The 23862-nt window shown below is 40.9% G+C and overlaps 2 protein-coding genes across 2 annotated transcripts; both read left to right on the top strand.

Annotated features, from left to right (window-relative positions):
* The first annotated feature begins 2374 nt into the window (after window positions 1–2374).
* LOC139443621 (uncharacterized) lies at window positions 2375–7637 on the top strand. The gene is made up of 3 exons (XM_071224577.1): window positions 2375–2522; window positions 5485–5721; window positions 7282–7637. The coding sequence occupies exons 1-3, from the start codon at window positions 2375–2377 to the stop codon at window positions 7635–7637; spliced, it is 741 nt and encodes a 246-aa protein (XP_071080678.1).
* A 739-nt stretch (window positions 7638–8376) lies between these two features.
* On the top strand, window positions 8377–21972 carry LOC139443622 (protein-glucosylgalactosylhydroxylysine glucosidase-like). Its single transcript, XM_071224578.1, has 11 exons — window positions 8377–8471; window positions 9773–9923; window positions 13629–13754; window positions 15301–15448; window positions 16189–16425; window positions 16997–17203; window positions 17848–17959; window positions 19614–19735; window positions 20220–20317; window positions 20890–21021; window positions 21266–21972. Exons 1-11 carry the CDS (start codon window positions 8377–8379, stop codon window positions 21725–21727), a joined length of 1890 nt encoding a protein of 629 aa, XP_071080679.1. The 3' UTR covers window positions 21728–21972.
* Window positions 21973–23862: the final 1890 nt, after the last annotated feature.

Here is a 23862-nt window from a genome sequence, read left to right on the forward strand (position 1 = left end):
TGATAAATACAAAATCCTTTGGAATAGGCCCGTATACAACCTCAGACATATCCAGGCCAACAAAACTGATATTGTCCTTTTTGATAAATCCAATGAAACCATTTATATCATTGAATTTTCTGTCCCTTTTGACATTATTGTGATTGACAAGATTGAGGAAAAACATGGCAAATATGCGGACCTCGCTTCCGAAATGTCACGCTTGCATCCCAAGTACCAAGTTGTCCGACTCCCCATTGTTCTCGGTGCCTTAGGTTTGGTACCTCCCAATCTGTTGACTGACATTGGGAGAGTACCCGGATTTGCTTACCGGGAATACATCCCTCCTGACAATCTGGGTAATGCAGAAGGCTGCAGTGCTGGGGAGTCTTCACATTCACCGAAATGTTCTGGGTTGGTTTGACTAGGCAGCGCCTCCTGAGAGAAGTCCCATTCGCTGTCTGGGTAGAGGGGGCAAGGGCCCACAGCTGATGATGAGCCTAACCAGCCTGACTGTGCCAGGATCACCCAAACACTCTTTGCGGCATTTTTAATTATAATCAGTAAAATATAATTTATAATAATAATAATAATAATAATACGACGACGATGATGATGATGATGATGATGATCAAAAGACGTATACCATAACTTATTCAATTGTGAATATATTGTTATAATAATTTATGGAAACATATAATATCTTTTCATATTTATTTCATGACAGCAACTTTGTTTTTCGTTTAAATATGACAATTAACTGATCATTTGACTGGCCTGCATAGACATATATATTTTTCTTCCATGTCAATGTGACATTGTCACAATGAAAGTCGCCTGACTCGCCGATAGCATACCGGGATACCTGATAAATGCACGAATAAATATACACATTAATAAAGCACCAACAAAGTGTCATTTTAATCTATGTAGCAACTCCAGAAACGAGTGCTAGGCTGTATTGTCGACTGTCGGTTGAGAGTAAACTGCAAACACCATGCGAAGGCCTGATTTAACCTTTGAAACTCTCGGGAACCAATCATTTGATATTCTGAAAGGGGACGGGGGTTGGGATTTGGGCCTGACATTCTTAATCTGTTTTTAAATATAGATTTGTAGTCATGATCCACTTGTATATATGTTACAGTTAGACTGTGTATCTGGATATTTCGCGAAATCCCTGAAACGTTTGACTGAAATAATGCCGATGCGACGTTAACCTTGAACTCACTCACTCACTACAAGAATATCGAAGACTTTTTCACAGACCAAGATGACCTTGGGCTGCTTCCAGGTTTACATGCAGGTTAAAATGTTCCTAAATCATCAAGATATCTGACATTCATACGATTGTTTAGAATTGTAACTTATATTTTTCGTTTGACTTGTTTGCATAACTATTGTAAAATTAATCATATTTTGCATCTGCGAATCAACACAAATTTTTAAGTATTTTGTCAGCATGTTATAGTAGGGATAAAATCATACATACGTTTTGGGGGGTACTTCCCCCTGGGGATTTCAGGTAAGAATATTCATGTACCTGGCAACCCAGGCGGGGACCGCTGCTCATGATGTTACTCACTGGATTGTCTGTTCTATTTTTGTTTGTGTAGTGAAAATAGCATGCAAAAATTTAATACCACCAGGGCCAAATACTAGTATCGGGGTATGACTGAGATATTGTTAAACATCACAAACTGCTCTCTCTCTCTCTCTCTCTCTCTCTCTCTCTCTCTTGAACGGCAATGATTATAAGAGTAGAGAGAAAGAGACTTTGCGCAGTGCTATTTTCACACTATTACAGTCATTCCCATTCAACGACTCACAAGGTAAAAAACTAGGTAAGTTGACATTGCATTACGTGACCATACAAGTTCCACGTGTCATGTCCTGAACGTTGTGTCCTGTCATGTAACGCGTATATTTACGAATACTATGTCAGCTGCAGGTGTGACAGTTAATTGGTGTGGCCGCGCTTCAAAGAAGCAGACAAATTGCTCCCGAATTGCTTTGACTGTACGTAACCGATTGATAGTTAGCTTGTGTGCTACCTGTCATCTTGTAGCCAGTATTACTGTATGTCATTCACAACTGATCTACTTAAAATTACTGTGTGGAAATCACACATTGTAACTGTCTTATGGTGTCCTATAAACCATACGACTGGACATCACTTTCGCCATGTAATCAGTCTGCATCACTTTTACTATGTGAAAGTATGACATCATTCTTTTAAAGATGTAATTTTAAAGCGTGACACGTTATTAAAGTATTTCGCCGTCGCAATGTCGTATTTCTTATGATGATGTCGACAACGCATTTTTCTATGGAACTAAGACTATATATAAACGTGTTTTGGTAACACCACTGCCTGAACGTCTTGCTCTTCAATATGGAGCCTTTCCTGTTTGTCAGATACTTCATCACCTTCTCCGCCGTGGGTGTGAGCTCATCACAGGAATACCACATCTTTCCTATAGGCAACATATCAACCCTCAGTTCCAGACTTACCGACTTCAATAGCCACCTTCAGCCTCAAGGTAAAGGTAGCTCGATAGTATTTTGTTTGTTGTTTAACGCTGCACTCCAATATTCCAGCTATATGACGGCGGTCTGTAAATAATAGAGTCTGGACCAGACAATCCAGTGATTCACATCATAAGCATTGATCCACGCAATTCGGATACGATGACAGACTTCAACCAAGTCAGCTAGCCTGACCACCCGATCCCATTAGTCGCCTCTTACGGCAAGCATGGGTTGCTGAAGACCTATTCTATCCCGGATCTACACGGGATTAGTTCGATGCTGGTTGTTGATATCATGCATAACGCTGATATAAAGTACGGGCCAAAAAAGTATACATCATTTTTTATGGTGGCTAAAAATGAAACAAACAAGACACGGTTATTCCATAGTGATTTGATACGAGTATCAAAGTTGTTGGGTTTTTTTACCTTACTTTAAGACTGTTTTCAGCCTGGTATCGTTCAGGTAACGTTTGTAATTTTGGAGTCAAATCCAATTATCAAGTGCATACTTTCTGTTGCTCGACAGTTTTGTTTCTAATGGGACATAAAGCCACATAATATGAAACGATATTTCGAGTTGAAGGAATTGCAGAATTCTCCAGTAGGGCTCCAACGATACAGGAAGGTCACGATACGATACGCATCTCGATATTCTGGTCACGATAGGATAAGTAAATGATAAAAAAAACAAGACCTAAAGCATGTCAAGATTGAACCTTTCGTGATTTTGGAACAGTCAAAATTATTTTATAATAACAAGACTACTGAAGTTGTTCAGCTTCAAAGTGGAACTTTCTCTAACTTTCCTTCAAAACAATTCAAAAGTTCAAACACAAGAAAATAATTAATGTACTCCACCGGTGATACAACTTCAAAGAATTTTGATGCAATGGTCGAAGAAATTGTATCTGAAATTATTGTTTTATCAGGAATAATATATTCCAATATCGTGTTATCTTAGTTGCAGCTTTTACTATATATATATTTAAAATTATAAGAACCACAAGTGTAGCATTTTGGTTCTGGTGATTGCTGTTTCAGGATATTTTTACGTATGGAACAATTTGACCAGTCACCCTAGGGACTTCCCGTGCTATATGTATTTCGATTGCGAAAACGTTATGTTGACATATATCAGCCAAGTTGCCACAAATATTACTTTTAACGAGTCAAAGTATGGCATTTTTAATATGTGTATCCATTCTCTAGCAACTAAAGTTCGTTTCAATGCGTCAAAAGCGGTAATCTGACCGTGGTCGCTGTATCTTTCCACACACGATTTCAACTAACTTAATGAAAACAATATTAAATGAAATTTTGAATAAAAATGATAAAATATATTACAAACACAAGTCCAGATATACAATGAACACGTTTTAATAACAAGATAGTATAATAATGGTATTGAATTGCTTACTTCAGTTCGGATTTGCTGACTGGTATTTTCGGTGTTATGTGCTTGCGGTGATCAGCTGATAATGTTTGATGAGATGGGGAAAAACATCTGTCGGTGTAAAACCTTAGCTTATTAAAAATGTAAGTACGTTTTGGGGAGCCATGCGTTAGCGCGCGCTATAACCAAGTTAGCGGTTTACTGTAAGGCACAATAGCGAGGAAACGCTGTACTTGAGATTTGCATTCCGTATCGTGGCGTATCGATAAATGGGCCCACGTTTATCGTATATCGTATCGTGGGTCAAGTATCGCGATGCATCGGTGAATCGTTCCACCCTTATTCTCTAGTAAAAGATACTTTTGTACAGCCAATATATACGACTCAAAAGAAGTTAAACAAAACACGATTTCTTCATATGACTATAATTAATCTATCATGACATGACATTAACGAATAACTATAGTCACATGAAAATACTGAGGGTTCTTTAACTTATTTTGAGTGGTATATATAACATATGTTGTAAGCATACACATAGTACTCACGATGTTCGTGATGCTCTTGGCGTCGAGAGCATGTGTGGTTGTAATTATGTGGCTACTCTCCCAAACACATAACGATCTTAACACAAAACATACAACTTGAAATATCTAAGTTGTATTAAGTCAGGCTTACTCTTGTTGTACAAAGAAGATGCTATAAAAAAATTAATTTGTTTCAAAACACACAATAGAGTCGCACTGTAACAGACTGTGGGCGGCTTGGTATTTGACTTTGAATACCGATATGTACAAATCCACCAACGCAAAATACAAGTCTTTCTCTAGCGAGAAGCACGGTGTAGTAGCCAAGCGGTTAGAGCATTCGCTCGTCACGTTGAGAGCCCGGGTTCGATTCCCCACATGGGTACTAAATCTGGTGTCTCCCGCCGTTATTTTACGGGAATATTGCTAAAAGTGGCGTAAAACCTCACTCACTCACTGGCAAGAATCAGCCCATGTACCTCCATCACAAGTCTGTGTAAGAATGTAGATGCACGACATGGCAAATAATGGTGCCGAATTAACAAATACAATTTACTGCAGTCATCAGACAATCACCAAGCATTAACTTGGGAAATATTGTCATAAAATCTGGACCATCTTCTATCGAACATCGCTATTTTCCAAAGCCTAGTCGGGAATGGAAGTTGCCTGTTTAAAATTAATGCTGTATAGCTCGAGAAAGCTGCTTTCTAAATGGCTAATGTCAGCTTCTTGTAAGTCATATAATTGGTCGGTTTAAGTTCGCGAAAGGTCGTTATGACGTGGCCTGTAATATATAGCGAGAGTGAATGAGTATGGTTTTAAGCCGCTTTTAGCAATATTCCAGCAATATCACGGCGGGGGACGCCAGAAAGGGGCTTCACACACTGTACCCATGTGGAGACCACTTGGCAACCCCACCGCCCCTTCGGCCTCTTCGGCAGCGAGATTTTTACGACATTGGTTAAGAAGACCTTTACATTTTGTCTTTTGTAAATTGAATGAGACTGATAATTTAAAAACAGAATAATAAAATTGACATTTCTTGCAGAATATGATTTTCTTGTCGACCTGACAACCGGACGTTACATCACGCACACGACAGACGTCACGTGGCACTCGCCGCTGGTTTCCTCCGGCACATGCGCAATGAGAGGTGTCCTTAAGCTGAGTTTTGGCGCCCCGGATTCTCCTTCAAGAAAGAACGTTGTTCTCATCTATCTGTGGTTTAGTTCCCCGAGAGGATGGAGCTTCGACATAGGAGACTCTGCGGCAAATAATGGATATGGTATGGATAGATATTGCATTTAGACTTCTTACTTTGAGAAAGTATTTGTTAGATATTGAAATAGAACTGGAACTTGATCCAAACCCGCGTTGATTCCTTTGAGTGCCTCTCCTTTCCCTGGAATATTAATAAAATTGACGTCAAACCATACTCCACATATACATCTAGACATTTACTAATTAGAGTTAAATGTGTAAATACAGGGTTGTACGGGATTCAACGATCTGAATGAACTTGTACAACATGGGAGCGAAGGTCGGGGGTGTAGAACATTCTGCTCATAACATCCAGCACACCTCGCTACAGCTACGAAATAACAAGTTACAAAGACACGTTTTCCATGACAAATTTAAGAAAGTCGTTGTTAATGCACGTTAAAATCACTCAAACAAAACATTCCCGACCTAAAGTAGTCGAAACCTCCGATGGAGTGTGCCTGACTTGTGATTTTGTGGGCCAAAACATCAAGGATATGAACTATAACATTCCCTAATGATGTCTTTCGTAAAACGCTGTGCAGATCACGTTTGTCTTCTCTTTTGCTGATGTGACCCTGCCCTTCGTTTGAAGCTGCCACGAACACACAATCCAAGCAAACTCAAATCTGCTGATTTTTACTTCTTTAGTATAGGGTCGTAAGGTTCTTTCGCGAGCGCTCCGATTTCCCTTTTTTCCTAAATGGTTCGAACAGGATGTAAATTCAGCCGAGAAACTGAAATATGTTGATTGCACAGCGGGGATACCATCTTCCCGAGGCAAGAGCGTCAACTAGCCTTCTTATCAAAGCCTTGTTTCCACCCTTGCCACATAAAGCCAACTCTCCTCTGCTAAATGTGACTGGACTATCGCACATACCGATGGTCCAATCAGAGAACGTTTCACATATCAACATCCACGACTGGTACACCTTCGTATGAATGTGATTTACCGCTGGAATATGTCATTTTCATCTTTTAAACCCCCCAAAGATTGCCTATGTTTTTGTGTCAGGGATTAAATTGCGAATGTTTTCGTTGTCTGATCGACTTGATCGTCACCTACGGTAGTCGCCATCTTTGATAAGAGCAGCGATCTGAATGGATATCGCATTTTCATTCCAAGGGGCACAACTCGTGATCTACGTTTGTGATTTTATGTTGTCTTACAGTTGTTCTGCGTACTAAAGTATTCAATTATCATTAGGTGAAGAAATTCTAAAATAAAGATATTGAGCGTTGCTCCTGTAACGTTTGCACACACAATATCAGGAACATTTTGTTTATGCGTATGCATAGAGAGTCAACAATGCCCATGTTTGGGCATATATCAATATTCATGCGTAAACAGATTTGTTTCGGTTTGGTTTGTGTAACGACAAAAGTAATTCATTTACACTTAAATTGATATTTAACGTGGGTAAAAGAAACAATACCACATTCACTCTTTAACAAGTAATGATAAACAAATTCCCAGTTACCCTCAATGTACGAGGATAGTTTTGGTGCTGCCTCTTTTCAAGTGGTATCAACCGTTGATGCATTACTCCCTTTGACTGACATGGCGTGACATTGTGTTCACCAGGTGGCGACTTTAGGCGGCGAACAGGACGGGACGCCGAAGTGAGCGGGCGCGGATCTTCCCTCTTTGTCGTGGGCAGCGACTACGACACAGGTCGACCTAGAGTGAAAAGCATTGTTCGAGACTTCCTCCTTACAGAAGTCTCCATCATCATCGCCGATGGTATCGTTGTGTGGAGCAACTTGGAGCAAGTGTATAACGCGACAGTCGGAACCGATCTCTTCGCTTTGAATGGCCAACCAGACATTCGGAACAACCCACCGAACTTCGATATCTATCTCGGACTAAACCGAGTGATAGCTTACCAGGCTCGACGTGGAAGAGGTCTTTGCGCTGCTGGAGTTTCCTGGCTCAATTAATTGACAATACAGTCTGATAATAAAACCCCAAATCTGATAACCCCTCCACGTGTGTTTGTGATTTTCATTCTCATTGCCTTGGATAATTTATTTGGCCATTGGTGATAGCTGAAGCTTCAAATGCTCTGCAAAACTTTTGTTTGGTACTGCATTTGGTCCAAGGACACTTGTTGACTGTTAAATGGCCGATTCCCTAACGATCATTGTGTGTGGGCTGACATTCCGAAGGTTCAAGGCATCGACGTTGCATTGCGATCACAGATACAACCCAAACGGCTATTATTTGTGTGTGTGTGTGCGTGCCTGTGTGCGTGCGTGCGTGCGTGCGTGCGTGTGTTTGTCTGTGCTTGCTACGTCCAATCTTCCATCCACCAGTATATATTTTTACACACGTAGCCTTCGAATTCCACTGCTGGATGATAAATAAATGCAAAAAATAATTTACCTCAGGTTTTACCTAAAAAAAGCGAAAGTGTTCACTGACAAGTCAATAAAGTGTTCGATTTGTGTCATTGTTTTGAAGCAGTGACCGTATCTGTCTGTCTTTGTGAGTCGCTGTGTGTGCCTGTATGTGCCTTGTAGCAATTGCCGGGAACCCCCCCCCCCCCCCCCCCTCACCCACACTCACCTAGCTGCAGAGTTCAAATAGTTGTGTTGATATGCCGTTATCTCTGGTCCGAGCTTGTTGTGCCGTTATCTCTGGTCAGAGCTTGTTGGTCAGAGCATGAACACAGCCAATATGTCTGCCTGTGTGGTGTGGATGTTGATCCTTGCCTGGGTGTCCCCTGAAGCATTTTGCCTGAACCCTCAAGATCATATTCTGGAAACAGATGAGTATGAAACCTAATGATAGTGAAATTGCCGTGAAGCAAGGATGCCTTCAATAAATATGTCACTGATATCAGAATGTTTAGCGGTATACACTGTACCCACGGGTATGTACGTAGATATTGTGTGTTTGTGTGTGTGTGTGTGTGTGTGTGTGTGTGTGTGTGTGTGTGTGTGTGTGTGTGTGTGTGTGTGGTGTGCGTGCGTGCGTGCGTGCGTGCGTGCGTGCGCGTGGAACTAATTTGTCGAAACGAGTGTCAGGTTGCAAATACATGGCTTATCACATTCCCTTTTTTTCCTAAATGATACGGACAGGATGTAAGTTCAGTTGATAGAAACTGAACCATGTTGATTGCACAGCGGGGATACCATCTTCTCGAGGCAAGAGCGTCCATTTATCATATGTGTTAGGTAAAATAATCACGTAATAACCTCGTCATTATCCCCACTGATACCGTCAAAATTGTACCCGTGAAGGTCCGGGTTAGAATAGGTCTTCAGCAACCGCTTGTCGTAAAAGTCGACCATGCTTGTCGTAGCGGCGACTAACGGGAACGGGTGGTCAGGATCGTTGACATGCTTGATGCATGTCATCGTATCCCAAATGCGTGGATCGATGCTCCTTATATCAATCACTGGATTGTCTGGACTTGATTATTTACTGACTTTGTATTGACATTTTATATTATATAACACGAATCTATACATTTATTAATAATTGTTGTTGGTTTGTAGTTTAACGACGCACTCAGCAATATTCCAGCTATATGACGGTGGTCTGTAAATAATCGAGTGTGGACCAGACAATCCAGTGAATGACAGCAGTGAGCATCGATTCACGCAATTGAGATCGACATGCATCAACCAAGTCAGCGAATCTGACCACCCCATCCCGTTAGTCGCCTCTTACGACAAGCATGGTCACCTTTTAGGGCAAGCATGGGTTGCTGAAGACCTATTCTATCCCGGATCTTCACGGGTTATTTATTAATTAAAGACTGACTGTATTTTTTCGGTTCATTGAGGTATGACTCGAACAACCGATATGCAAACTGGATGAATCCGTGGGTACATTGTGTGAAGCTTATGTTTGGTGTCCTCCCGTGATATTGCTGGGATATTGCTAAAAACGGTGTAAAACAATACTCACTGACTTGTTTTTAAAATACCAATGTGAATGCATTATACAAATTGTTTTACCAGAAATTGCATAGCTCTATAATTATTTTCCTATTGAATATGAAACAAAGCCGAATTGCGTGGGTAGTTACGGCATAGATAAAGACCTTTATTTACTGTCGTAATAGTTTTCCTCAGGACGACAGATTCCGGCCTGCGATCGGAAACGGACATATCGCCACCAACGTCCTCAGTGACACTATATACATGAACGGCGTCTTCAACGGCAGGGGGAGCGACAGTCACAGGGCTAGAATACCCGCTACGTCATCCATTGACGCCATTGACAAGGGACACAACTCGTCACGCCATTATTCACTTGACATGCTCAGAGGTAAAAACGTAGCAGGAAGTGAGAGAGTATGGTTTTACATCGTTTTTACCAATATTCCAGCAATATCACGGTGGTCTTCGGCTAGACGAGCGAACGCTTAAACCACTAGTCTACCGACCGCCCCTTCGTGGCAGGGATGTAACGACACTGGCCTTATACATCAATGAATTGCAAAAATTCACGACATTTGTATAGTTGTGAAATAAGGATATTTAGGCCTGTCTTATTTAGCAAAACGTGATGAAATGATAATGAAGCTTATTGGCCTAGATAATGTAAAGAATGATCGAACCTTCAGAAAATCGTTTTGAATACTGATGTGTTTATTCAAATGATAATGATCCTTGTTCTTTTCAACAAGTGCATGTTTTATCTTGTAACACCATATGTACGGATAACGAAAACGTCAAAATGACGTTGAAGAGATTTTCAAGAAGCGATACATATTTTTACATGTGTAAGTCTTTGAACAAAGAAAATATATTTTACATCACGAACAAATTCCCTTGTTTTTTACGCATTCACGCCAATCTAAGTACTTGATGTCATAAGTCCAAAAAGAATAATTGCTAGTTGTCAGTAGTACACTATCTTAAGTGAATATAAAACATCAACGCTAGACAATCATCCGCCGAAACAGATTCTGTTGGACGTAAAAGGCAAAAGAGCGGTGACAGTTTTAGGAATGAAATAATCAATAATCATTGATCACTAAACTTTGTTTAGCGGCAGCAAGAACTTAGATCTGATTTTAAGGAGATTGCAGGGGTGCGTACCCCTACTATCGAGTATTTTGCCCCTGATGTGTGTTGGATGTAGCTTTGTTGTGTATATCGTTCCAATACGTATTATTTTAACCATTGAATGAATAAATATTAAGATTGGCTGTCAAAAGAAAGCATTCAATAGGTTTACAATTCCCATCACTTCTGGGGGGCACGGGTGGCCCCGCGTCTAAGGCGCCGCGGTTCGCTGTGCAGAGTTGCGTCCCTTGGACACGCCAGCAACCTATGATTGTGGGTTCGAATCCCGGTTGGCCCCGATTATGTTTCTAGGTTTGTCAGCACCATACCCGTTTTCGTGGGTTTCGCCGAAGTGGTAAACGTCTGAGACCTGCATCATTTCGGGCTTTCCTCCCTCATTAAGCTGACACGCCGCGATATAACTGGAATATTGTTAAAAGCGGCGTTAAACCCAACTCACTCACACACTCATCACTTCTGGTTTGGGCAACTATTTCAAAAAGTCTGTTTCGACCTCCTATTCAATGTTATCCTGATGTTATCCTGATTTTCTCCGCAGGTATTTTCACACAGACTATCAAAAGAGACGATGCAGACATCGCCATACAGTATTTTGCCCACAGAACGATGACTCGGCTGCTTGTCACCATTGTTACTATAACTAGAAGTCGCCAGGGGGAGATTACTCTCAACTTGACCATAAACCGTGGTGAAGATAGTAACGATCTCACCAGGAGCGTCCCTAATATAACTCGTGGCAGTGACAGAAGGTGAGGGACACCGAAAAGTGAGTGAGTGAAATTAACTATGTATTTAGCAATATGAGAGAAGACTAATCACAGATCACACCCACAGCTGGCATGGTCTGGTAAGTGTGGCGAAGCTGGAAGTTCCTAGTAAAAGCATTCGCTGGGATTTTTTTCCCTATCTTGGTACAGTAAGTGAATTCGACTTCTGGTTTAATCCAGATGTGTTCTGGGTGCCCTGAAGCTAATGCGATTATAAACTTATCACCGTGTTACCCTGTATTACATCCGGTCCTGACAACCTCGCGTAAACCTAGTAACCAGCTTATCTTCAAAAACCAAGGTTTGGAAGCGGTTCTCTTCCAAACCCAGGTTTTGAAATGGGTCACTTCTAAACCTGCTTTTAGGTTTTACATTTCAATTGCACCAACTAGGTTTTACTATTAACGTTTTATAAACTTGCCTATTGATGTGATTGATGATTGGTTAAAAGTCACAATTATTTTTACATGCAAATTCAATAACGTGAATCGAACCTGCAACCTCACATATCGTGTTAAATTTTGTAACCCCACTGTTTTCCCACTAAGCTGCCGAGGCAGGTGATCTTAAAGGGGCAATCATCTAACGCAATTCCCCGGGACTGGTTGTTGCCTTTGTTATTGTTTTTTCCCAGTGAGTACCCGGATGTATAGCAGAAATCTAGACTAGTTCGCGACCTCTGCTGCGCCATTCGTAAGCGCATTAGTCACTTTTATGGGTAGTAATAAGGGCGTATGGTCACATTGATCAACAAAATGAAATACAGTTTTCGAGATAATAAGGAAATGTAGGTATCTTTGGGGGGAGCATCGGTAATGGTGACAAAGTTTTGATTAGTCACTTGCGTGGTAATTTTGCGATTTTCGTTTACACTATTTTGACTTGCAACACAAAGTAAATATTTCACCTGAGCATTGCTTTTTTTATAGTGTGTATATTTTTTTACTGTCAAAATGTGTAACAAATTTATTAAACGTCTAAATATTCAGTTATTTTACAAAGTGACTGAAAAACATTTCCATCTGTATTATTATGATAACGAATTCCAAACATTTTGATGTTTAATGTCATCACCAAGAGACTGAAAATGTTACGTTGAAAAGTACATTTCTATGTTGTTTGGCTTCTAATCCTACATAATAGTCTGTTGTGATGTCTGTAGGCCCTGATCGTCTTAATCAATCTGGACAGATGTTTTAGTCAAAATGACTGAAATATTTACACATTTTATAAATTGTAGGGTTATACGAGAAAACGTGGATGACAACAAGGGAGTAGTAATCGTATTATCGACGCAATCCAAAATCCTTTCACTGCATGGATACTTTTTTTAAGTATTAAACTATAACCATCTGGGGTATTTCCAAATGACGACATCCGATGAGCTCCGCCGTTCTTTTTGTCTGTTTGTTTAGGCTGAAGAAATTATTTAACATGCGCCCTTTGTCGGAATCTTTATAGATCACAGTTAACCAATCAGTGTTTATGCAAAAATGCGTAAAACAAATATTGCCTCCAGCCTCCAAGTTATTTAGCTGTCCTAGCCCAGTCTCTGGTCACGCTCAGTTGCGTTGCGTATCATCCGGGTACTCACGGGGGAAAAAACAATAACAAAGGCAACAACCAGTCCGGGGAATTGCGTTAGATCAGTGCCCCTTTAAGTCGTTAAATTTAACATGTCAGGACTCCAGCTAGTCCATGCTGCACATGTTTTTTCTCTCGCACGCTTTGAGCGAATTTCATTTATACCGCGTTGAACTGTATTGTTTCACGTTAAGGTTTTCTTATTTTTTCTGGTATTTCTTGCATTCAGACCGTTCATAAGTTGGATAAAACACGCCTCCTCGTTTTTGGTTAAAAATGTAAAACCTTGAGCTCGGGGGAAAACCTTTCCTCGCTCTAGGTTTTACATTTTCAACCAAAACCTCGGGGGCGTGTTTTATCCTATACGTAAAACCCTATTTACGCATTCATGCAAGCTATATTGATGCTAAGCATTTTATGTATTCAACACTTAAGGGATTACATGGCAATGACGAAAATACCGGAAGTTGACGAAGGTCAAAGAACCAGAGTATTCCAGTTCTGGACGCACGTGCCAGATCTCCTTGTCCTGAAGCCTGACAATGACAACATGTCGTCGGTGTTCATAACCGCCATCAGCACCGACCTGGAGGACGCCCTCCACGCCTACAACAGCGCCATGGCCATGTCTTCAGACACCTTGCTGGTCACCCACGCTGAGGTAGGCCATATCCCGACTTGACATTTCGGTTATTCTTCATCCACTTAGATCAACATCAGAATGTGACCTAAATGTATGTCTTCTGGCGTCTTGCATGAACGTATGGACAATAAGCCTCTTATATACCTCCCTTGGAACATCTTTTGGCAAGCTCCTCACAGCGATAGTCCGTTCGCGGAGCTCTCTATACTATCGCTGCCACAAGTCAAAACTCCCCATTGTGATAGGTGGCCCCAACCAGGCTTGGATTTCAGCTCGGAACCAATGACCGTTATGTTTACAAACAAGTGACGACTGTCATGACGCCGAATACACTTACCGCTGATAAATTTGTTTGTCAATTTGAATTTCTATTTCATTAAAAGTATCATCTTTAATTGATATAGTAAGAATGTAAGGGAGAAGTTGGTTGATTTTCCGTTAGTCTGCAATCTCGAATCAATCTGATTATTAAAACAACAAAGTAAATTCATCTCGAAAACATGGTCAGTCGTAAACCTTTTCAAAATGAAATATGATGGCATTCCCAAAGACATAAACAAAAGTATAAACGTTTCTACATATGGGGTTAGAGGGCAAATTTCAAGATTCTTGTAATGGCCGCGCCCACACTGGTGGCAGCGATGTTACCGAGAGTGTAACGAAGGTGTCACGTACTGGAAGGAGCTTGATCTATTGGTCCTCTGGTGATTCACTTACGATTGAGTTCATACTGTTTTCGGCTGTCGTCAGCAATAGTCCAGTAATGTCGCCGTAGGCTGTAAGTCATCGAGACCAGCCTAGCAAAGCCAGAAGCTAATAGTCTGTGGAGTTGTTCGCGCAGACTGACTACGGCGACACGCAGTCAAATTGTAAACACACGATTTGAAATCCCTGTGAATTCAGTACAAAATACCTTTTCCGTTCCGGCATTCCAAAGGATCAATGACTTAGTGACCTTGTTCACTTTATTAAACATTTATATTAAATGTTCAAGAAATATATGTAAAATCTATGCGGCATGTTTGTTGTAGTTTCTTTGTGTGTACGTTAGACCAATGGATCTTAGAGTTTGATTAAACGTATTGTCTTAATAGGAACTAGTATTCAGTAAAGGGTAATTTCAAGATCCACCCATCGCTGGAATATACGCGTTGTCGAAAGACGACACGTGAATCAGTTTAGTTTTCGAATATTGGGTGAATCAGTCAGTTCATCAAGTTCACTCCAAAAGCTAATATGAATTAGATTCAAAAGATTTTCTTCAAGAACGTCAAGAACTTCCCAAGGGGTCATGGTATATAGCAAATTAGCTTTGAACGTATTAGCTAAGAACACAAGTAATCGGAAGTTGGATTTCAGTTCGACTTAAGCCTTTGCCTTCTTCCGTCACGGATATGCTATTCTTTGAGATGAGAACAACGGGCAGTGCATCAGGAAGACATGTGTATATTATGCACTTTCAGTGAACCGTCGCAACAATACACCAACATGTGTTTAAGTGTTACAGTTCATATCATCATTTCTGAAAAGGGAAAAAAATGTTTAACAAAGATTTTCATTTCAGGCCTGGCGCAAGGTGTTTGAGGAGGGTCATCTGGAGGTGAACGGGAACCCGGATGTAGCTTTGAGTCTTAACACCGGCCTCTACTACATCCTGTCTTCGATTCCCCTTAGTCAGGACCCGCTCAACCCCTTCATGGGACTCAGCCCAGGTACTCCCTCCATCCCTCAAGGTTCCTGTCCCGCGAATCGTTTGAACTAATACTGTGAAACTCTGTCACATATGCAATCGTCGGTTGGAACTATATTAACGTTTATAAAGTTCGGTCTATTTGGCAGTCCAAGCCATTTTGGTTCATATCAATCAAACATCACTTTGTCTGCTTAACTGTTCGCCGTTTATAGCTCTTTTTGTTAATGAAGGCCCTGAAACAATGTTTCAGTTTCCAACAACGAATCAAATACAATTTCTAGTACTATTAAAGCAGAAAATTGGCACGGGAACATGGATCATAGCCTCCCTTTTATGGGACTCGTTATAAACTTAAACTGGAACGTTAGTGATCAACCATTTTGGTTTGAGATCAGCGTTTTTTAATTGATTGGCTCAATTATATTTTCCAACATAAGCATGTGTTCAGTTATTATTAAAATAAATATAAACACTAAATGTATTATTTGGACACCTGTCTGCAAGAAAGGGACATATAGTTATATTTCCTACAATGCGAGGCATATGAAAAAAATCAACAAAACAGGGGTTGATTATTGTTTTACAAAAAGATCTCCTGAAAATCAAATGGTTGTTCTCCTACATAGTTTTTCTTTATCATTACTGATGACTATACAACAACACCCGGAAGTAATAGGTTCTTGTCAGTCTGCAGTAGTCAAAGATTACTTTCATGACTTTCGCTACGTGACAGAGTATCCCCTATTTGAACTTGGGTAGGTGGACTGTCCCGAGGGGGCGTGGCCTTTCCCAACAAGACATCCCCTTACAACGATTACCTCGGCCACGTGTTCTGGGACATGGATACGTGGATACTACCCCCCGTGATGTCTCTCCATCCTCATCTAGCAACATTGCTGATAAGCTCACGAACAAGAGTGCTACCGTCAGCCAGACAACACGCCAACCAAACAGGCTACCAAGGAGCTAGGTTTCCTTGGGAACAAGCTCAGACAGGTGCTATTCATTTCAGTGTTATAATATTTATGCTGCTGGTGACATCTGCTCTATGATAACTAACTATCCAGGTAGTTTGGGGTCAAGTAGAGGTGCAGGGTTTGTACCACTCGTTGTAACGAGGTAACTGTAATCTTCAAATATCCGGATACAGCTGGACATTCGTTACAAACAACGTTCGAGCCAACAAAGCTTGCGAGTATAATGTCGAGTTACCCCTGCGTTATCTGACTTAAATGCAGCATCAAAGGAACAAAATACTGCCAAATCAGATTATGCCTCAGTAATGCATGAGAATCTTTAGCTTCTGTTTCATTTGAACTAGCCCGTATGTTCGTACTGCACGCGCACGTGCATTATGTGCCTTTATACGCTATACCAGTAGATTCGTAATGCACGCGCTTAGGATTTCTGCACGAATTAATGTATTGCAGAAAGTAGCTACGTCGGTGAACACTCAATTCGTTACAGACATTTTACAGTTGGAAAGATCGAGTGACGTCATAGCTGTTTTTATATGTCAAATTGAGATGTGGATATTGTTACCTTGAGATACCACGTGTCTTTTCAGGTGAGGAGGTGTGTCCATGGCCTGAAGCAGCGGAATATCAAGTTCACGTGACCGCTGACGTCAGTCTGGCTCTCCGTCAGTATCTGTATGCGACTGATGACGTCACTATCCTGACCAATGGCCATGGACTTGAGCTGGCAATGGACGTAGCCAGATTCTGGTCAAGTCGAGTTGTTCAGAATGATGACGGTCAATATGAGATTTTAGGTGTGTACATTTGTTTCATTACGTTAGTACATGCTTATGCTAGTTCAGAAGATTTGGTTTCCGGGATAGAATAAATCCCCAGAACCCATTGTTGCGTCGTTCGACCGAAATAGCTATCGGGCGCCCAGGTTCTGTAACTTGGCTAACAGCATGTCGTGTTACTCTGTTCATGTTTTAAAGCAATGGTTGGACTGTTTACAAGCCACTGTGATGAAACTGGAAGTTGCCCTTTCAAAAATTCTACATGCAAATACTTCTGCAGCTTAAAATAACAAATTAAATGGTTCAGGGCACAGTCAAGTTCTCGGGGGGGGGGGGGGGGGGGGGGGTATAATGAGGTAATGACAAGTATATATACGCAGGTCAAGGCCAGTGTCAACTGAATCAAAGGTCAATTGCACTTTCGAGGTCAAGTCTGCTCCGTAACCTTTAGCATAAACCTGCTTCATTATCACAACGTCAGGGAAATCAGACGGGGGAATCATGATACGAGTATGATGACCACTTCCCTTTCGTTAAAAGCAAAGTCTGTGGATGCAGGTTAAACTGACAAGGCACAGGTCAAAACTGGTCGTAATCCATTCCCCACGCCTTATCCATACCCGACTAGTGTACACTTCATTAATGTAGCCTTGTGCTTATAGGCGTCATGGGACCCGACGAGTACCACTACAACGTCAACAACTCTGTCTTCACAAACTACAACGCCAAACTGAGTCTGGAGCTGCCAGCCTATATCAGAGACACCTACAACCCGTACGTTGACGCCACGGTGATACACATTCCAACAGAGACGGTCTGACGTCATGATACACATTCCAACAGGGGCCGTCTGACGTCATGATACACATACCAAAAGGGACCGTCTGACGTCATGATACACAATCCAACAGGGACCGTCTGACGTCATGATACACATACCACTAACATAAGGTCCGCTAAATGTGGCCTCATACATATGTATTTATTATATAATGATTAGGCTTCTCAGCAGAAAAAACAACGGATAAAAACGGTATCACTTCGGGTCTTTTACGGATAATATGCATAAAAGGTCCGATAAGTACAACCTTTAGTGTGTACAAACAACATGATGTTGCTCTGTCTGTCAGACTTAACCATCAACCCATGGTTATCATTTACGAGACACATGACAAGGGATAATTGTTATCATTATCAAAATATAGTCAACGCAACCGAAAATCAGCGTCGAACTAGGGCGTAGCTGAGGCCTTTAAAAGTGTTGGCAGCATTGGAGAATCGCGAGGACGACAGGGATATCCGTTTCCATACCTGTGCTTGTAGACCTAATCATTTGATTTTGCCAACATATATATGTCAGAATTTCTACTTGGTTCATTTTGTCGCTGTGTGGGACATCTGACTGCATTTCGTAACGTTGTACGTATGTAATATGGCCAGGCTCTAAAAAACGTGAAGTTTCAGTCTGGAGTTGGTTCCTTTGATAAAGGGCAGTTACTCTAGCGGGCTATAGATGGCGGCGAAATTCGACCACTGAATTTTTTTTTGTTGTGCTTTAATAATATGCCTTGAACAATTATGTGTAGGCCATTGTTGTTTTGCCTATATAGTAATCAAGCCACATTTTCAAAACAAGTGTAAGCTGGAACATTATTTCCCGTTTTCACTGTCCGACTAACTATTCACTGAGCTTGTGGCGTAATATATTAATGAACAAACTCCAGGAAAACATACAATGTGAAGGTACCGTTTGAAAGAGTTTATCTTTGACGATAGAATTTAGGAATGGCATTTAGCTAAAGAGATTATCACGCTTGTATGTTTTGGGATGGTAAATATCCTGAATAAGGAATAATCACTATGTACAGTATACTACGGTTATAACGAACTCAGGGGGGCTGGTAATTCTAGTTCGTTAAACTGAAGGTTGTTATAAGCATATGTACAACATATATACAGTAACTGGCCGTGACGGAAAAAAACCAGTTCGTTATATCCGTCAGTTCCTTACAAGCGTGTTCGTTATAAGCGTAGTTTATTGTATTTGGGTTATGATAATGATGGTTTTGACTTTAATAGTAATGAGTATGGGACCGAGGCTGATGAGTGTGTTGAGCCTCCCGGTACAGAATAGGACCCGTGAAGATCCTGATTAAAATGTCGTTAAAGGCGACTAACGGGATTTGGTGGTCAGGCTCGCTGACTTGATTGATGCATGTGATCGTATACCCATTGCGTTAGATCGGTGCTCATGATGTCAATCTCTGGATTGTCTGGACCAAACTCGCTTATTTACAGACCGCCGATATATATAAAAATCAAAACAAACAAAGGGTACAGGACACCGAATAACGGAATATTCGTGGAATATTTCACGAGCCCTTACATCATTGCGCTGTAAAAGGTTTATGGTACTTTTTCTCTTCAGGTATCTCAGTGAGACGGAGCAAGGCGAAATAGACACATTCTCCCATATTGCCAAGAACATGTTGATTCTTTTTGATGAGAAGAAACAGTTTCATCCTCAGTTCGAGGGATTTGCTCTCAATGGTAATATAAATATCCTATATTATAATTAATCCCTCGTCAATTGATTTTCAGAAACCCATGCTTGTCATAAGAGGCGACTAACGGGATCGGGTGATCAAGAACGCTGACTGGGTTCATGCATGTCATCACATCCCACCTGCACAGATTGATGCTTAATCACTGGATCGTCTGGTTGATACAATATCATCTTATTCCAGATAATCATTATGTCAATCACAGGATTGTCTGATCCAGACTCGACTATTTACACACCGCCGTCAAATAGGTAGGCTGTTGCGGAGTGTGGCGTTAAACAAACAATGCCAAAAACTCATAACTGACAATTTTGTTTGATTATCATTTGATGAAGAGGGTGAATAATAATAATAATAATAATAATAATAATAATAATAATACATCTTGATCAGATATGCACATGGTCGTGGTTTTTAACTATGGCGGCCCAATAGGCATATTGTAACGTATGACCTCGTGTGTTATACAGAGAGCATCAAACAGTCAGACGTAGTGCTGTTAGGTTTCCCGCTCTTGATGTCAATGCCACGCAACGTGAGAAGGAACGACCTCGTCATCTATGAAAATGTAGGTTGGAACAAGAAACTGATTTGTTGTTTTCTCGACAGGCAGAACATTGAGCACTATATATGCGGTCCCCATCATGGTCGTAAGGGATCTATTTTTCAAGCTGTACCCAACAGACTATTTATTTACTATGCACCATCTAGAAATCTATTCATCTTCAAGATTAACGCAAAAATGTTGACGCTTGGGTATTTTCCACAAAACAAATTATTACGGATTTCTCACCACTGCCAACCAGCTGAAATCATATGGATGCTCCCTAAAGGCCTGATAAACATAAGGTACGGTTACATGGTAGCATTGGCATCAGACTATTGTTTTAGCACAAGGCGTCAAGGTCGTTCCGCAAATTCGTCCATTGGTACCGCAGACTCGAACTGTGTTTATTCATGAAACACTCACTAGTTGTTGCTAAACCCATTATACTTCTGGCGAAACAGCCGACATCACACACATGCATTGGTGAACAGTATTCCTATCAAACAAGTAAAAATCAATAAGAAGCGTCAAACAATTTTTCAAATTTAATTGAATTAATCAGAAATAGATTGATCTGTTGTGTGTTGTGTCAGTTGACCGATCGTGTAGGTCCGGACACCGGCACGTGGAGCATGCACTCACTGACCCGACTGGAACTGAATGAGAAGGAGGCGGCAGCAGACGACTTCCGGATGATGTTTAGGAATATCAATGGTCCTTTCAAAGTACGTTACATATTCGTGCATATACTGAACAAAGAACGTTTGGGAACATGAATATATATATATAGTATATTAAATATATTATTTTGGGTGGTGGAGGGGGATTAAATTGTGTGCTCAGTCTTCACTTCCAAGAATATTCTCGATCCTGAACTAACTCTTTTTATCGGCATAGAGAACTGAACAAATTCTGAATCAACTTGAATGTACTAGAGGTGCATGTGACAAACATTCTTATTTTGACCAGATATTCAGCGAGAAGCCGGCATCAAACCCTTCTGGAATCCGCTGTGTTAATTTCATCACTGCCGCAGGGGGGCTTCTTCAGGCAGCCATATTTGGTTATGCAGGAATCAGATATCGCAATCACCATCTAGACATAAGACCACGTTTGCTCCCCAACTCGACTGACTGGGCGGTCAGAGGTCTTCACTATCAGGGCTTCAAGGTGGATGTAGAGATTTTCCAGAACATGTTCAAATTAACCCTTGTCAAGGATAGAAGGGATAAGGAAATATGTTTGTCGAATAAGAATGAGGCATGTGAAATCCTGAAGCTAAGGAAAAGTGTAACTAAACCACAGCAGAGGTTCAAGATCTTCATCAGAGACCCAAGGGTCGGGACTGCAACTTTAGCCTTGAGGATACAACCTTCAGTTCTTCTACAACTTAGCCTCTTACTGCCATTGGTAACTGTGTTTACATTGTAATATATGGGCATGCATTCGAGCTTTATAAAAATCTAAAAATCCAGAAACACGATATATTTATTCAACAACTAAATCAACATGTTATCATGGTAGTTAGGAGATTTCTATTTACATCTCCAAAAAGGGGGGTGGTCACCCCCAGAACACACGGACTGGGGTACTTGGCAGGACTGGCGCCCTCGGCAACGTCCGTCATTCATACACCATATCTACAGTTATAGTTCTATTACTGTTGTCAGAGTGGGTAAAAAATCATATTCTGTGTTTTATAATAATTAATTTCCATGTACCCATCTTCGAAAGAAGAGTTAAAATGAATGTTTTGTTGTTTGTTTCTTAATATCGGCGGGGCCCGTGGAGATCCAGGTCTTCAGCAACCCAAGCTTGACGTAACAGGCGACTAGGCTTGTCACAAGAGGCGACTAACGGGATCTGGGTGGTAGATCAGCAGATCCTCAGAAGTCAATACTTAGATAGGCATAGGGTACTGTTGACTTATTTGTCCTTTGAACTGTGAACTGTTTGTTCTGTGGTTATCGAACAATGTTTCACTTTGAACTTTGATCAGTACAAAAACCCGTTTCAAAGTAGGGCTCAATCCCAGTGAAGGTAATCAGAAACATTTTGATGGGCAATGTTGACGTGACCTTAACCTTTGACCAATTGAAATGATTTCCCCAAGGTCAGTTTGAGGGATATATACATTTATTCTGAAATTAACTAATACATCTTGCAATACATATTCATGAAGGCATCTCCTCGACTTTGAGGTCGTGATTCACATTCTGCACGTGCATGTTCTTGCAAGATGCACAATTTGGATGTTTGTGGATTTTTGGAGAGCATGATACTCACACAGTTGTTGTTTTAATGTGAACAGCACGCAGTGGTTTTTTTAGCTAATCGCGTAATCATAAAAACACTTTTGCTTAACCGTAAATAACGCTTACCTAATGCCAATCTCTTTAGAGACGTTATCTACAGCAGGGCAACACCCATAATTTGCCATAGGCCGGTCGTTCACGTGTGACGTCACGTCAACAAGACAACCGTATTCGGTTGGTTCATCTACGGAATCTTTACCAAAGTGCCACATTAACATTAACTTAATGATTGGAATATTGCTGGGTGCGGCGTAAACAACACAGAATATCTGTCCACTCCGAACTTCGACCTGGCTGACCTTGACCTACTTCGGTTATTCTGAAAGATCAGTGTTGGTGCCAAAATAGCTCTTCGTGGTTAAGTGCTGTTTGCAAATTGTATAAACCCAGAGGACAGTCCCGATCAAAATTATATTCCATTACTGACAATCTTTGGTGGAAATGAGTGTTCTGACAACCTTAATGTCAACGGAACTACCCATGAAGTCCAGCTAAATACCGCCGTTCAGCTGAATACGAGTCGGCATTGTTCGAAATTAGAGACCGGTACGTTTCACCATGTCACGGCTTTCGATACCAGCATGTGATTTGTTTGTTGTTTCCCCCTTGGATGCCAGAGGGACATATATGTCCTTCCTCTACAACCCTCACTTTGAAGTCGAATAAAATTCAAAATACATCACCCACTCAACTACACTTTACAGTTTTGAATAAGGTGGGAAATTCCCTGTTCTGTGATATCATCCACTGGCATTTTAGGCCAAGCAAAAGTACTGAACATGACCTCTGAAAATTAGGTACATCGTAAATGTCGCCATTTTTTACACATTACTAAATCACCATTCACGGCGTTATTTACAGCATGTTTTGAAATCTAAATTTCGGATATTTACTCGGAGAAATGATTTTCAAAAATAGCATATTAGTGATCACGGGTATCTGTCTTTTATGAAATCACCAATGATCATTCCAAAACGTCTCCGATAACCCTAGAATCGTTTAGAATGTTTTGGGAAAAACGAAAACACAAACGCCGAAGTGAACTTTCCGCCATATTGGATAGTGTTTACAAAATCACGTTTCAGGTACACCGGTTATGAGACGCCTGTTACATCACGTATATTTCAAACTTATCTCCGATACCTACATCCTTGAATTCCTCATACATTTTAGAATCAAATGACCAGTGGTCTTTGTCACCAATACGAAGTGGGTAGATGAAATCAAGCAAAATAAGTAAGGTGTGAAAAC

This window comes from Haliotis cracherodii, unplaced genomic scaffold (genome assembly GCF_022045235.1).
Source record: "Haliotis cracherodii isolate W230 unplaced genomic scaffold, xgHalCrac1.p SCAF_5, whole genome shotgun sequence".
NCBI classification, from domain to species: domain Eukaryota; kingdom Metazoa; phylum Mollusca; class Gastropoda; order Lepetellida; family Haliotidae; genus Haliotis; species Haliotis cracherodii.

Excerpts from the sequence above, each read along its gene's own strand:
- LOC139443621 (XM_071224577.1), top strand. The coding sequence starts at position 2,375 with ATGGAGCCTTTCCTGTTTGTCAGATACTTCATCACCTTCTCCGCCGTG. Across the intron at positions 2,523-5,484 it reads TAGCCACCTTCAGCCTCAAG|AATATGATTTTCTTGTCGAC; the intron begins GTAAAGGTAGCT and ends CATTTCTTGCAG. Across the intron at positions 5,722-7,281 it reads TGCGGCAAATAATGGATATG|GTGGCGACTTTAGGCGGCGA; the intron begins GTATGGATAGAT and ends TGTGTTCACCAG.
- LOC139443622 (XM_071224578.1), top strand. The coding sequence starts at position 8,377 with ATGTCTGCCTGTGTGGTGTGGATGTTGATCCTTGCCTGGGTGTCCCCT. Across the intron at positions 13,755-15,300 it reads TGCTGGTCACCCACGCTGAG|GCCTGGCGCAAGGTGTTTGA; the intron begins GTAGGCCATATC and ends TTTTCATTTCAG. Across the intron at positions 21,022-21,265 it reads ATATCAATGGTCCTTTCAAA|ATATTCAGCGAGAAGCCGGC; the intron begins GTACGTTACATA and ends TATTTTGACCAG.